The sequence below is a fragment of the Leuresthes tenuis genome, unplaced genomic scaffold (genome assembly GCF_036924035.1).
Source record: "Leuresthes tenuis unplaced genomic scaffold, fLeuTen1.0.hap1 SCAF_14, whole genome shotgun sequence".
NCBI classification, from domain to species: Eukaryota; Metazoa; Chordata; class Actinopteri; order Atheriniformes; family Atherinopsidae; genus Leuresthes; species Leuresthes tenuis.
The window spans coordinates 21,405,666-21,420,660 of NW_027325368.1; the positions used below are offsets into that span (position 1 = coordinate 21,405,666).

The 14,995-nt window shown below is 41.9% G+C and overlaps 2 protein-coding genes across 3 annotated transcripts; one reads left to right on the forward strand and one right to left on the reverse strand.

Moving 5' to 3' along the window:
- The first annotated feature begins 1,560 nt into the window (after positions 1 to 1,560).
- On the forward strand, positions 1,561 to 13,553 carry LOC140268370 (uncharacterized). 2 transcript variants are annotated; one of them, XM_072363186.1, is made up of 42 exons: positions 1,561 to 1,685; positions 1,802 to 1,899; positions 2,026 to 2,050; positions 2,968 to 3,036; positions 3,122 to 3,211; positions 3,330 to 3,398; positions 3,500 to 3,592; positions 3,805 to 3,891; positions 4,024 to 4,113; positions 4,226 to 4,291; positions 4,387 to 4,476; positions 4,595 to 4,681; positions 4,786 to 4,875; positions 5,001 to 5,090; positions 5,209 to 5,280; positions 5,402 to 5,464; positions 5,558 to 5,620; positions 5,717 to 5,782; positions 5,897 to 5,980; positions 6,270 to 6,356; positions 6,872 to 6,952; positions 7,069 to 7,137; positions 7,294 to 7,383; positions 7,648 to 7,737; positions 7,940 to 8,029; positions 8,316 to 8,378; positions 8,477 to 8,539; positions 8,632 to 8,700; positions 8,805 to 8,888; positions 9,016 to 9,102; positions 9,204 to 9,287; positions 9,383 to 9,451; positions 9,533 to 9,622; positions 9,717 to 9,806; positions 9,885 to 9,974; positions 10,050 to 10,139; positions 10,241 to 10,321; positions 10,570 to 10,632; positions 12,064 to 12,123; positions 12,214 to 12,360; positions 12,573 to 12,620; positions 12,888 to 13,553. In XM_072363186.1, the coding sequence occupies exons 1-42, from the start codon at positions 1,598 to 1,600 to the stop codon at positions 13,439 to 13,441; spliced, it is 3,819 nt and encodes a 1,272-aa protein (XP_072219287.1). In that variant the 5' UTR covers positions 1,561 to 1,597; the 3' UTR covers positions 13,442 to 13,553. The 2 variants fall into 2 exon arrangements, with proteins under 2 accessions (XP_072219287.1, XP_072219288.1); XM_072363187.1 differs by lacking the exons at positions 1,561 to 1,685; positions 1,802 to 1,899; positions 2,026 to 2,050; ... (3 more) ...; positions 3,500 to 3,592; positions 3,805 to 3,891 and adding an exon at positions 3,710 to 3,794.
- Positions 13,336 to 14,985, reverse strand: cunh14orf119 (chromosome unknown C14orf119 homolog). The gene is made up of 3 exons (XM_072363188.1): positions 14,222 to 14,985; positions 13,854 to 14,131; positions 13,336 to 13,818 (listed from the first exon to the last, which is right to left on the reverse strand). The coding sequence occupies exons 1-2, from the start codon at positions 14,630 to 14,632 to the stop codon at positions 13,958 to 13,960; spliced, it is 585 nt and encodes a 194-aa protein (XP_072219289.1). The 5' UTR covers positions 14,633 to 14,985; the 3' UTR covers positions 13,336 to 13,818; positions 13,854 to 13,957.
- Between the last annotated feature and the right edge of the window lie 10 nt (positions 14,986 to 14,995).

Genomic DNA, 14,995 nt, shown 5'->3' on the forward strand with positions numbered 1-14,995 from the left:
ATCATCACTCAGTTCAAATGCCTGCATTTCGGATGGTATGGGAGTGCATTAGTACCCATGGAACCAGTGGCTGGCACACATTGAAAGGCACCATCAGTGCTATGAAAGGTATATACAGGTTTAAGAGCAACATGTGCTCACATTCAGACATCTTTTTCAGGGCAGGCCTTGCATATTTCAACAAGTCATTGTTAAACAACACACTGCATCTAGAACAAAAGCATGACTTCAGAGTTGAAGACTCTCGATGCTGGACTGGCCTACTTCCAGTCCAGACCTTTCACCTTTCAACTGAAGACATTTGTCGTGAAACTCATAAAACAAGAAATATTCATGACAAGAATGGAGCAACGGTCGTCGACCAAAGATCCAGTAACTGGTCTCAGTTCACAGATGTTTACAGACATGCTACACAGTGTAAAACGTGGCCCTGTCTACTTTTATGTCCACTATAGGGTAACATTTTTCATGAATGAGGAAATGTTTCATTTTCAACATATGATGTATTTTATATATGTTATATTGTGAATCTAATATTGGTTTATGAGATTGCTAAATGTCTGTTCTCTGTATTTACCTTGTGGAGAAACATCTGGTTAATCATTTAAAAGGATCCCTGTTTTTCTTGGCAGACACAGCTGATAATCCAGTAAATGGATTAAAAAAAACAAGATCAATCAAACCTAATTTCGACAAAGTCTCTCAACAAATGCGGAATCTGTTACAGATATTGACAAAACTGCAGCATTCTGTGTCATATCCAACACTAAGGCAGGAATGAGCCGACCTTTAGCATTTTAGTTTGTAGTTACATTTATTTTGAGGCCAAGCGCAACAAACAGATTTTTTCTTCTCCGTCGTCTCCTTATGACGATTGAATGTTTAAAGGATATATCTGCCGGTTAAAAAATAAAACCTCTAGCTTCCTTTTTTTTTTGCGCCATGTTTCACATGTCTGGGATTAGTCTGGAGGTGAAATGCAGGAACTTCTGTTTTCATCAGTGCTGGTTTGCCCGTTGTATCAACTATCAAAGAAAAAAGGGTGAATCATTTCATGTGCAGTGCAGTCACTTGTTTACAGCCCTCATGTTGTGTTAAATCAGTCTTTCAGCAGCGACTGCAAGCCTCAAATGTCAAACAAAACCAAGATTATTTTGTGTCTTTCAACACCTCCGCTCTGCTGATAGTTAAACTTTGTATAAGCTGCAGACTTCTTAAGCACAGAAGCTTCACATTACATTTTAACGTTACATTCACGCAACGTAAGCGACTTTTATCCAAAGCCACTTACATGTAAGGAACACATTGGCACGTTCGGGATCAAACCAGCAACTTTACAGTTCTGCCTCCTGAGCTGCTTAGCTGCCAATGACAAGCAATGTTCACATAAATAAACTTTAATGAGCCTTTGTGTTGCTTTCCTGTTCAGTGGGAAGGTTGCAACATATGACCTCGAAAAATCGTTGTGTAGATGTAGTCATTCGCTCGCTCCGCCTTTTGCTGGGAAGCCAGCGCTACCCCACGGTCACTGGTTATTCTGTGCAAATATAAAGAGCAATGCTCCCTCTGACAGAAGAGAAGCGCTTATTCACACAAAATGAGAAGACCGGTGTCGGGAGGTTTTCCCTTTATTTGGGTTGCACTCCTTCTCACCTCCGTCTTTCAGACGCCTGACAGCAGGCACGGTAAGGAGCAGCACTCAGCGTTGTTCTCAGTTGCTAAGTTGCAAGTGAAACTTGAACTGAAATTAGAAATGACTTTAATTGGGATTTTTGTGCATTTATATTTGTTTTGTTTTTAGTCCATCATAATGTGGGGGATTTTGTGAGTCATACGGGACACCACAAGGTGGACGATGTCCTTTCAAAGTTCCCAGATTTCGACGAAGTTAATATAACGGTTTGTAATGACCTTGTTTCATGGTCACGTTTGGTCTGGTTGTTTTCACGCAATGCAAATTTTTAACATACATAGAAACTCTTTCTTTCTATTCTGCTTTTTTAACTCTTTTTCTGTCTTTTACAGACAATTAACATCAAACCGTGCACTGGTAAGGAGTTCTTTACACTTATCCCTGACAACATGTGCAGCAGTGATTCATTTCCAATTACAGCAGTAGGGTTAGAGAGTCGGGAATGAGATCCTTCCCCAAGTGGAGGAGTTCAAGTATCTCGGGGTCTTGTTCACGGGTGAGGGACGAATGGAGCGGGAGATTGACGGGCGGATCAGTGCGGCGTCTGCAGTGTTGCGGGCTCTGCACCGACCCGTCGTTGTGAAGAAGGGGCTGAGCCAGAAGGCGAAGCTCTCTATTTACTGGTCAATCTACGTTCCTATCCTCACCTATGGTCACGAGTTGTGGGTAGTGACCGAAAGAACGAGATCGCGAATACAAGCGGATGAAATGGGTTTCCTCCGCAGGGTGTCTGGGCTCTCCCTTAGAGATAGGGTGAGAAACTCAGTCATCCGGGAGGGGCTCGGAGTAGAACCGCTGCTCCTCCGCATTGAGAGAAGTCAGATGAGGTGGCTCGGGCATCTGGTTAGGATGCCCCCTGGACGCCTCCCTGGGGAGGTGTTCCGGGCACGTCCCACTGGGTGGAGACCCCGGGGAAGACCCAGGACACGTTGGAGAGACTATGTCTCTCGGCTGGCCTGGGAACGCCTCGGGGTCCCCCTGGAAGAGCTGGAGGAAGTGGCCGGGGACAGGGACGTCTGGGTTTCTCTGCTCAAGCTGCTGCCCCCGCGACCCGACCCCCGGATAAGCGGCAGATGATGGATGGATGGATGGATGGATGGATGGATGGATGGATGGATGGATGGATGGGTTAGAGAGTAACTTTTGTCCGTTACTACCTTATCATCAGTACTGTTGGCAAAACTGGCAAAGGCAGTGATTCCAATTGCAGATGCAGACCAAAGAAGAGCATTTATCATCCAGTTGCCGACACTAACGTGCCTTTACTTTGTCAGATATGAAGGAACAGCTGGCGTCCCTGGACGCGCAGCTTCATCAAACAACTGTCCGCAACAGCCAGCTCGGTGAGAGTCCATTCTTTAAAGCCACAAGTTGCATGGTGGGCGTGCTGTTGCTCTGCCACACTGTAACCTGTGCACTCTCTCACAGATCAAGAGGCCTTTGAGTTGAGGAGGGATGTTAGGCAGCTGAAAATGAGACTTGCTACATGCAGTTCGACTGCGTCTGCCGTTTCTGTCTGTAAGATTTCGACCGTAAATCCTGCACTACATATGTGTAACACATGGAGATGATTTCCATGGATGAATGAACACTGAACACTGTTCAATGTTCAGTCGTGTCTGTGATTTCTTGGCAGCTTATCAAACCCAACTGCAGATGAAAATGAACCAGCTGGTGGAGGTGTTTGACAATGAGATATTTCAAAGTAAGGCGACCAGAAATGGACTGAAATTTCCTGCTTTGATAGATTTATTGTTTTGCATTTTGAAGGTTTGGTTTTTAATCCAACATAAATGACATTTCTAGTTCTAAAGATCATGACCCTCACCAGGGAGGTGAATACTTTGCAGAAGAAGGTTGAACTTGTTGCCAGTTCTACTGACACCTCTGAACTCTCAGGCGAGTAGCTCTGGTGACTCTTTACATTTGCATCCGACACATTTCACTTACTTTCAATAGAATAGATTCAACCGTCATACTTCATCTGAAAAACATTTTAACCTGGCTTTATTTGTTTAACATTCTTCTACAATGTTACCCAGTCAGGGGGCAAAAGAACTGAATTTGTCTTTGCATTACTGTCACCTCCTTTCCAAACTCATGTTGAACAGTGCTGCAGAAAGAGTTGAAGGAGAAGCTCGATGAACTGGATGCCAAGAAAAAGCAAATTGGAAAAAGCCACACGAACTCAGAACTCAGTAAGAGTCATTTTTTTTATAACATGCCGTGGGACAGCTGTGGAAGATGCTCATCCTTTTGTGATTTGTGCAAACTTGAAACTGAAAAGCAGTGCTGCTAAGTGGTTAATTCTGTGCTTTCTGTCCGTGCAGTTTTACAGATAATCTCACTGCAAAATCAGGTATGGGATTTACAGCAGACAAAGGCAGGAACTGATCTTTATCCTGACGGCAAAGAATTGGGTAAACTGCTGTCACTTTGACTCCAGTGTCAGCGTCCATTTGATGCTAACCTATGAAATGCTACAACAGCATAATGAACTCGCTTGAGTCACTCGATGTTAATTCCCATCAGATCTGCAAGAGGAAATCAACAGGAAGATCATTGAGCTGCAAGACCGAGGAGGCACCATCTCAGCTGGTTAGTAATCTAATCTGCCAGGATCTCCTTTTATGATCAATATATTCAAAGCTCATCATCAAACAGCTGCTTTTCACTCTCTATCGATTTCCCAGTGCTGGAGCTGACCTCTGTGCGCAGTAAGATTACAGTGATGGAGAAAATGATACAGGTCCACATTCAGGAATCCAGGACCGCCTCTTCCGGTGAGTCCTGCGCTTTGTATGTGGAGATGCCGAAGCCGCGTCTCATCTCTCATTACTGGCACTTTCGTATCTCAAGGCGTGCAGCTTAAGGCTTCACTCCCCTTTCCTTTTTTTCCAGATGCTCAGAGGCAATGGAGGCTAAAGGTTGAGCTACTTAAAGAGAAGATTATGCAGTTGAATAACGATGAGCATAACACTACACTCAGTGCGTCTGCAACCCAGCAACCTGCATCATTTGATGATTTTGTTTGTGGTTATTATTTATTTTCGAGTCGAAACCCTCTGTTAACCTCTTTCATTTGTCCTCAGCCAGAGAAATTCTGAGACTCCAAGGCGAGATGGATGATCTTGGTAATTTCATGTTGAGCGCCAAAGAGACACTGGAAACCTCACTCAGAGGTGAATGAGCGCACGAGCAATTCAACTCCCACACACACTCGTCTTATCAGAATACGTTTTACACAATGCTTCAACAGCGAAGTTCCAAAGGCTTCAATTGGTGCATTTTTTCCCCTCCATCCCAGAGATAAGAGTGAATCTGGAAGCAGAGAAAAAACGCGAGGAAATTTTACAGAAACAGCTAGAGGGGGCAGATTACTCCATGGCACAAATGAGTGAGTTTGAGTAGGAAGGAGAGTCAGACTGGTATCTGCTCTCACTTGAGTTTTTTTTTTCCCTTGTCAATATACTTAACACAAACGGGGCTTGATTATTTTCTTTTGCTTTGACCAGTCATGAAAATCATCAACATAATGGAGGAGCTGAGACGGCAGCGCGACGCAACATCAACAGGTCAAAATCAGGGTGAGAACTCTTTTCAAACAACTGCTCGCAAAAGCAAATGAGAAAACTGTCAAGTGGTTGTTTTTTTTTTAGCGACAAATGGACAGATTACTGACCGCAACGTGTCTATGTTTGAAATCAGACATTTTCGCTCTGGTCCAAAGATATAAAAACGACTATGCCAAAGCTCAGACTGAGATCACGGGTGAGTTTTCATCACAAAGACCTTTCTATGATATCAGAGCATGATTTCGGGTGAGAGCTTTTAATAACCAGCTTCCCTCTTTTCTAACAACAGATCTGCAGGAGAAGCTGCGACTGACGCGCAGGGAGTGTTCTGGACTCGAGGAAAGAAATAAGCGTACGATGCTGGTCTGACTATAACTAAGACCTCTGATTCATGGTTTAGTTTCTGCTTTGAAGAATATGCCCATTTTATTCGTTTGTTTTCTATCAGTGGTAAAGACTGAGTTGGAGGAGAAGATTGCAGAACTGAACAGAACCGACACCAAAGGAGCACTGAGTGAGTCATGTCCCGGCGCAGCTTATGTTTCTTATTTCTTTCTTTATTTGAAAAATCTCATAATTAGTTTCTAACCTGGTTCACTGATTAGTCCTATTTACTTATGTTTGTCAGTTCTGAGCGTGATAAACCTGCACGGTGAACTAAAGACTTTGAGGAAGCAGATCTCAGCCTCCGACGATAAAGAAATTATTTCAAGTGAGTAACCGCTGCCATGATCAATGCCTAACACTTTAAATGTAATATAAATCTTTATTAACCACTTAGATTGGGAATTGTGTCGTCTTTTAAATGACTTTAAAAGAAGGGGAATTGGGTGACTTAACGCACCTTCAACCTGCCCTCCAGGACTCCAGTGGCATCTAGCATTTGTAGAGACAGCAGATGCTTCCAGCTAAAAACTTTGTGCTTTTGCCTTTGTGTGATATATTGTATGATGTTTCTGCCTCCCAGAGGAAAAACAGTTTTTTCTCCATCTCCTCCACAGAGCTGCAGCAGCAGCTGTTTCAGAAGCAAGCAGAACTGAACTCCAAAACCGAAGACATAGAGAGACTGATTGCTAAGCCACGAAATGGTGAGCATGAATTTCTGATTTGTTTGTTTGAATACCAATGATCTTTATGGGTGTGACTTTGCACTCTTTTAGCTTTGCACTTTTTTAGGTTTTAGCTTTGCACTCTTTTAGTTTTGCACTTTTTTAGGTTTTAGCTTTGCACTCTTTTAGCTTTTAGCTTTGCACTCTTTTAGTTTTGTCACCGCCTACACGGTCATGTCACCTGATGCTGTACCATCAAATGTTCACAATCTGGGCCTTTGATATGCATGTTTAAATTGTTCTGGGAGGAGGGGGGTTTCCACCATCTGTTACACCGACTGCATCTTTTTTTTCATTTAATATGTATCCCTTTGTTTGGTTTTCTTTTTCTGATTATTTTCAACAAGACAGCATCTCAGTGGCTCAGTGGCATTTTAAGTCTTTATTTCAAGCAAATCTGATTTCAGTTTACACAAATACCAGCTGACGGCTAGTTGGTGTAGCGTTGAAAGTCATGAATTAGTGAATGAAACAAATCTGTTTGTTCGTTTCAGTTTTAACAATCATTGCGCTGCAGAATCAGATTTGGAACCTCCAGAATAAGAACACCAGTGGGACCATTGATGAAATAAATGGTACTTTGACTTAACAAAATTAAATGCACCAGTTCGGAGCTACTTCTTTTTAGGATCAAAAGTAACCACAAATCATCAAATGTACCGTTCATGAAATACAATTTACTTTTCCCCAGCACTGCAAAATAGAGTGGACGATCTGCTCAGTGAGATAGACAGCAAAACCCAAGGCAACACAAAGCAGAGTGAGTATGACATGGCAGAGAGGAAAAGGGCGCACTGACAGTTGGGCCTTCCTTATTTAACCCTTTGATGAGAGAATATTTCTACTGTTCCTGTTGAGTTTCTTGTGAATTCCGTCTTGGTATGTTATTAATTTCTTTCCCCCTGCTGTGCTTCAGTGATGAAAATAGTGACGCTGCAGACACAGGTGGAGTATCTGAAGACACTGCTGTCAAACTCCAACATGTTAGAAACCACCAGAGTGACCGGTAAGCATCTCCAGCTAGCTTTAAGTACTAGAATGCAGAGAATGTGACACACAGAGGTGCGTTTGTTGTGATATAAAAAGTCAGGGTCAGAGTTGCTCCCTGAATGGAATGACGACTCAGACCAAGACTCACTCATAGACACTGGTACAGTTTTTAGTCATTTCGAGTAGCAAAATCAAAAATAGTGTATCCTACATTTGTGTATTAGTGTATCCTGATCTCCTGCATATGAATAATACATCTGTTTCAATTTCTTTGTGTCAGAGCTCACAAACAAGCTTACAGTCAAGGAGGAAGAACTGAGGCAGTATGTTGGTGAGCTGAATGAGAAGAACCAGGCAAATGCCAAACTGAGTAAGTCTCTGCAGCACAAGGAAGGCCTAAGAGGCAAGAAACCACATTATCAATGTCCATCCCACAGCCATGACCATGTGACGTAGACACAAAGCAAGGCATAACAGCCATGTTACACTTTGTTTTGTGAGAAAAAACTGGGCTGGTCTTTATTTGTGGCAATGATCTGACCTGCTTTGTATGTTCTTTCTCTGTTTGTCAGCTGCGACCATCACTGATCTGCAAAGCCAACTCAGGGAAATGGAAAAAGAAAAGCAAGTGGAGGACAAAACGGCTTCTGCCACGCTTTCTAGTGAGTATTATCTTTTCATTATTTAAAGGGAAAGTGCAGAACTACTTATTCTTCAGTCTCAGTAAGTAACTGTTACTTGACACTGATCTACATCTTTACACTACTGTTACCCCATCACCATATCCATATTGTTGCAGTTAGGATTTTTTAAAATACTCTCATCCTTCTCCCCACTCTGTTCTTATTATCTGCTTACCATAACCCAATCGATCACTCATTTATCACAAAGAGCTTGTTTTATTCCTTTCCATATACACCATCCTCATCCTGACCTGACTTTTTCTAGAGCTGAGGGAACAACTGAAGATTAAAGAGGAGGAGAACAATAATAATCAGGCTTTGATCAAATGTAAGTTTAGTCCTGGCAAGTTCAGGCTTTTGGGATAAGAATTAAAGCCGAAGATTAGAGTCACTCTGAATAGATTGTGAATTATATGATTCTTCTAGCTCTGCAGAACAGTCTGAACCAGACAGAGGGACAGTGTTCTGCGTCTGAGCAGAAAATTAAAGGTGAGTGTGGTCTCTTACTCGGCCCACTATCCATGCTGGACCCAGGAAATCTTGCTGTGGGATCAAGAGTTGTGATTTATGTATCTTTGTAGACCTGCAGAACGATCTGGATGGCAAAATTGAGGAACTGACGTCCAAATCTGACACTGTTACTTCACTTTGTGAGTGGTGCAGCTGTGAAAAGAGTTTTGCTCGAACATGACACCGCATGACAAGGATCTCAAGGTTAAGGAGAAGCTGATTTTCAGTCTGTTTGTTCTTTCAGCTCTTAGAATTTCTACAATAACTATACAGCTGGAGGAGCTGAACAAACAGCTGCAAAACTCTGTATCCAAATCCCAGATCGATGGTGAGTGTGTTGTTGTTGTCAGCTCAAGTAGAACACAAACACAGTTCGGCACTGATAGTGAGTATGAAAGCGCTCCTGAGCAGATCAGTGGCGGAGAGGTTAAAGAAAAGTTTGATGTGTTTTGCAGAGCTTCAAAGACTCATAGATGAAAAAAATAAAGCTCTGGCCAAAAAAACAGACGAGCTGAAACAACGGAGTGGTCAAGCACAAAGAAGTGGGTGCACCATGCATAACAAGCCACTGAAACAATCAAAATGTCTGATTTTACATCCAATCAGTACGTAGAGTGAATACAAAGATGTCTTACTCTTTCAGTCCTGCAAATTATTGCATTACGAGTGGAGATTGAGAGACTGGCAGAAGTGGCAGCAAGTGACACAGATTATTTCAAGATAAAAGGTGAGATACAGAAACATATCTGTGCTACATGTCACAGAGACGTGACACTATCAGTTCCAGCAAAGGTTAAAAACTTTTTCATCTCTTGACTGCAGCGCTCCAAGACCAACTCGCATACCTGATTGAGGGAATTCAAGATAAAGACGATGAAAACTCAAAACTGAGTGAGTACCGTGGAAAAGAAATAGGTCAAATGTGCTGTTTGCAGGACAGACGGTTGATTCGTCCTTTTTCTTTTCTGTTAGTGTTTCAAATCTTGGTTCAAAAAGATGAAATAGCCAGACTGGAGAGGCAAAAAGAGACTGACCTGGAGAAACAAGCACAGAGAATAAGAGGTGGGATGCAGAAGGCCATAAAAGAATGAGTGTACATGATGTTTCTACATATATTTTCAGGATATAAAACTCTTTTTTTTTTCCTTTGTTGAAGACCTGGAGAGTGAACTGGAGAATATTAGAAATCAGATAAAAGAAAAAACAAGTGTGCTGGATCCCAGAGATATAAGGATTGCTAATCTGTGTAAGTGTTGGCTTTACTTTGGTTTAAAAGAAAGAAAGTGAGTTTTCACTGCATGTTAGCATGGTCTATCTTTTACAGCGGCTCAGATTATGGAACTTCACACGAAAATAAAACCGCTGGAGGAAGAAATATCCGATCTCAAAGAGACATATGATGAAAACCTCGGAGGTAAAGAATAACATGTATTAGTTGTATAAAGTAATCCATACCCAGATTTTTCACTGATTTCTAAATCACTTTCAGAGCATCAAGCACAACTCATTTTGACTAAGAAGCAACTAGAAGACAGTGAACTTCAGCTCAAACATGCTGGCGCAGAGAATTATAAACAAAGTATGAATCTTGCTCAAGTTTTTTTCTCGATTTTTTTCTCGTTGTCTGTCGTGTTTTAGCAAAAACAAAATAACATTCCAAACCGTTTGTGTCACTGCCAGTAATGAAGATCGCTGAATTGAGCGCTGAACTGAAAAAGGCCCGGAAGCAGGCGTCAAAAGCTACTGGAAAGAGTATCACTGGTTTGTCACCTAATTATGGGCAGTCAACCAACAATCTCACATTGTGCGTGCTGGAATGGATTTCATACATATCCAGACAGGCTTGTAACACTCAGGCCTGTCACATGTCATGACGACACCTCTTGTTTTCCAGTACAAACATTTAAACGTTCCTTAATGCTTTACCTGAAATCCTGCTGGGAAGAAGAAAAAAAATCCAGGTTATATTGCAATCGTGTGTTTTTTTTCTTTTCTGCTTTATCTCTTAGACCTGGAAGAACAACTCAAAACACAACAAGAAGAGAACAGGAACCTTGAGAGTACAAACAAAGGTAAGTTGTGTGCAGCGGGATGTTCTGCAAGCATGTTTTGGCCTTTAGAAAATACATTTCATTGCTTTCTAACACCATCTTTTATTCTACTCTTCTACATCTCCAGTAGTAGTAGCAAAATTCCATACTTTTAACATTTCATCCGAATGATCAGCACTAAAGTTGGTCATTTGTGTAGAAATAGCCTTTTATAGTATTTGCTCAAAGTCTCATTATGGCTAATTTAACATTACCAGCGACAGTGTTAAATTGTGATTCGCAACAGAGCAGATTTGGCAGTTCACAATCATATCTACAAGTCTTGCATTTGACTTTCATGTGAATGGAGCTACCTACTGAAATGGCACACGTGCTCGCTACTGTTACTTTTTTACATTTGTCATTTGTATCAACTGCAGAGAACATCACGGCAGTGGATGGACTTTAAGTCTAGAGGATGGCAAATAGTTGTCTAGCTATACAGGTAAAGACAAGAAAAGCTTGAGGGCTACCGTTTTTGGTATATGAAGGCTATTGCTAGCAGATCAAGAAATCAAAATTGATTTAAAATGAATAAATAAATAAATAATCAGATTTGAGTCACTTCAGCTTGCCAGCAAACACAGCCTAAATCCCGACAGATGTACATTAGACTGTCATGTAGAAATCTGCTTTCACCGGCTTCTCTTTGTGCTCCCACTGTGATTTGCAAGAATCCACACAGCCTGAATGAAAACAACCAATCAGAGCCCGTCGGAGGCTCTAACAAGTGCTAGGGCCTGTTTATACTCGCAAGGAAGTATCTATCAATGGGTATTTTTTTCAACTTAGATTGACAGTTCTCAAAAAAATCTAACAGTGTGCTTCAAAGATGATGCTATGTAGATAGATGATGATTTGCTGAAAGCCAGCTTGAGCCGGGATGGGCTCACAACAACGGCTTTCATAACAAAAAGGACGAAGCACTAAAAACAATAGATGGCAAAGAAGCACAGATAAAAGCACCAAAATCAACCACACTGGACAATCGTTATTATTCAACACTGAGTTTCACTCCATCACACAGCGGATCCGCTTTGATTTCAACCGTTTCGACAGCAAAGCAAAGCTAAAGCACCAACGAGAGCGCCAACACAACCAGTGATACTGCCTTCGAGTGACAGTGAAAGGGTTAAACAAACATTATAAGACGTGCATTTGTGAAGCCTCAACAGAAGTATACTCAGAACGTTAATGACTCCACGTGCTTTGCATCCCCCCTCCCCTATACATTGGATATACTGTATTTGGTTGACCCTTTTTTTATTCTTTGACATGGATCTTTTCCGCTTGAAAAATAGGCAAACCAATGTATTTCTTAATGGGTCAAAACTGTTAATTTACAATTTCAATCTATTTCTATTGGTCTCTCTTCTGTTTATTGTCAATTGTTTGACTTCCTCTTGCTGTCAGACTTAAAGCAACAGGTCAAAGAGCTGAACACATGCTGCACTGTCAACACCCACTGTGAAGGTGAGCTCCTCAGATGGACCTGATTATCACATGTACTCATGTACCTATCCTCAAGATCCGTTATTTTTAAGTACATTTATCATCAAACAGACCTACAAAGACAACTGCAACAAAGCCAGGAGGATGCCGATCGCCTCCACCGGCAGCTGCAAGAGAAGGACGCCGCCCTCCGAAAGCTGCAGCGGGACTTTGAAGAACAGAGAAGCGAGAAAAACAAACTGCAGGAAAGCTACGACAGTACGTTTCGACACCACAAAAGTGCTCATACACGCAATGAGTATCTTAATTCAATATAACTGAAGAAAGGTACTAGCTGCTTAATTATTGAATGTGTAATTCGTGGCGTTTTCTCTCAGTGGGAGGGTAGCAAAATCAGGCGACCAACTTGAGGAAAATATACAGGCAACAAATCCCTCAGCAAAAATTTGCTGTGCCTCCTCTTTCCTCAGATCTTCTGGAGGAACAAGGTGTCCTGGGAGAGAAGGTCATACATTCCAGTGAGTCACTAAAGAAGATTTCATTTGTTGGAATTTTTGTGCCTGCAGATTTTTAAAAAATATTTGTACGTCGTGATTGAAATGAAAACCTTTACCCTAAATTATAAATGTTCAAAATGCAACGATAAAAACATAGTCTGAAAGTTGGCCATTCGCTTTTAGAAACTACTCGTTGTAACTCATTCAATTCAATACTAACTATATATACATATATAAAATGGGAAAATGTTGTACAAAGATACTCATTCTACATTTCTCGGTTTCCAGCAAAGATCACCATGGATCCTGACACGGCACACCCGAGAATAATTCTGTCTGCAAATAAAACTGAGGTCGCCACCACAGACCAAATATTAAACGTCCTCGACCATCCAGGCAGGTTTGACAGTGTTCTCGGCATCCTGGGTGAGACTGGCTTCTCAAGTGGCAGATATTACTGGGAGGTGTCTGTAGCTGGGAAGAATTGTTACCACCTTGGAATGGCCAGTGAATCTGCTCAAAGAAAGGGATCGCCGTCATTCAAGCCAGCACAAGGTTACTGGACTGTTGTCCTGAACAAACAGGGTGACCTCAGAGCTATTGACAACAAACCGGTTAAAATTCAAACTGAGATTCTACCCTTAACGCTGGGTATCCTATTGGACTATAAACAGGGGCAGGTTTCATTTTATGACTCTGGGACCAGATCTCACTTGTACACTTTTTCAGGTCAGAGGTTTACTGACAAAATCTATCCATTTATCAATTACTGTGTTGAGGACATCGAGTTTCCAAGTCCACTTGTTATACTTTCTCCTGGATCAACTGACTGGATAAAATAAGGAATGCAAGACGTTCTGTTTGGTCGCATTTTTTTGGTAAATGCATGATCCTCAGTTTTGAACCTTAGTCAATCGTGAAATAATCCACTAAAAGAAGAAGATCTCACACACATTTCTGTGATTATCGCTGTTCTATATTTCAGACAAACAAATATACAACAATGCACTGTGTAAAAATAATGTATTGTCCTCCTGTATACATCATATCCGGATGGATTAAGCATACGTGCAGAAGAAAATAAATTAATTAAATAAAAAAAAAAAAAAACCTTGTGCAATCTTTTATTTTTCTCCTTACAGCCACTCAAAGTGTTTCTTTCAAATTGAAACCAATGAACCAAGACACATAGAGCTTCCATCCCCGATTAACTTTATTTCTTAAAAAAAAAAAAAAAAAAAGAAGAAGACAAACGTGAATGGCTGTCTGACGCAGCCCTTAGGAAACTGTAGAAATCTGTACTATAAAAACACCTTACAGTGAGTGAACACCGTGCTTGTTAGAAGTGTAAACTTTGCTCAGTCAATTCCTGCCGTGCCAGCCACACTCCTGTAAAAATGGGCAACAAACTCAGGGTCCTGCTCTTCCAGCATGTGCAGAAAATGATTCCTCTCTTCTTCCCCCCAAGACTCAAACCACTGGGTCCACAACCGTAGCTGACATTCAAAGATGTTGGGGAGCTTGTCTTTGACCTGTCAGGAGAGAAAATGTCACACGCATTGTGTAAACAAATGGCAAAACTCACCACACTGCATGTTTCAGAGCGACAGTAAAGGGAGTACCTGAAGAGTACTGAGTGAATCAAGGAGGGTGCACACTTTCCCCGGCACAGCTTTTCCCAGAAGGTCCTGTAGGAACCGTTCCCTCTGTGTGGCGGTCCAGCCCTGGAACCAGCTCAGGACGCACCGCTGCTCCTGCAGGGTTACATAGGAGATGGGCTCCAGCTCTCTGGCTTGACCTATACTCAGAGAAGCACAGGACAGGTTCTCAAGGCTGAGAGGGCTTGCAGCGCCACGAGGAGCCGATGGGAAATCAGATAGGCTCGGAGTGAAGAAGCCAGCCCTGCCGCCGAGGTTTGCTAGGGTCGGTGGTCCATCTGTCGAGCCACCAAGGATGTTGGTGGCTGCAAATCTTTGGCTGTCAGTGGGCTGCTGTTGACCTGAGCTTGGGTTGACTTGACTGAACCACGACATCTTTAGAACGTTTGTTTTGCGCTTCAAAAGAATAAATAAATAAGTGAAAAAAGAGAGAAAAGAAAACAAATGGTGCAAGTGTAAAATGTCAGTGACCAGGAGAATCCTCTTATCTGTGAAACGTTGACCTGGAGCTGAAGCAAGACAACCACCGGACTCTCAATTTAAACTCAAAATCCCTTTGAAATAATTACTCTTAACAAACATTTTCCGTGCAACCATTTTTAAAACACTTAAACGACGTTATTGTGTTCATATTTACTGCTTAGGGGTAGTCGAGCAGGACTAGCTAACATGTACACAGGAAGCGGACGCAGTCAATTAGCTTTGTTATGTAGGAAGTCGAGCTTGCGCGGATATTGC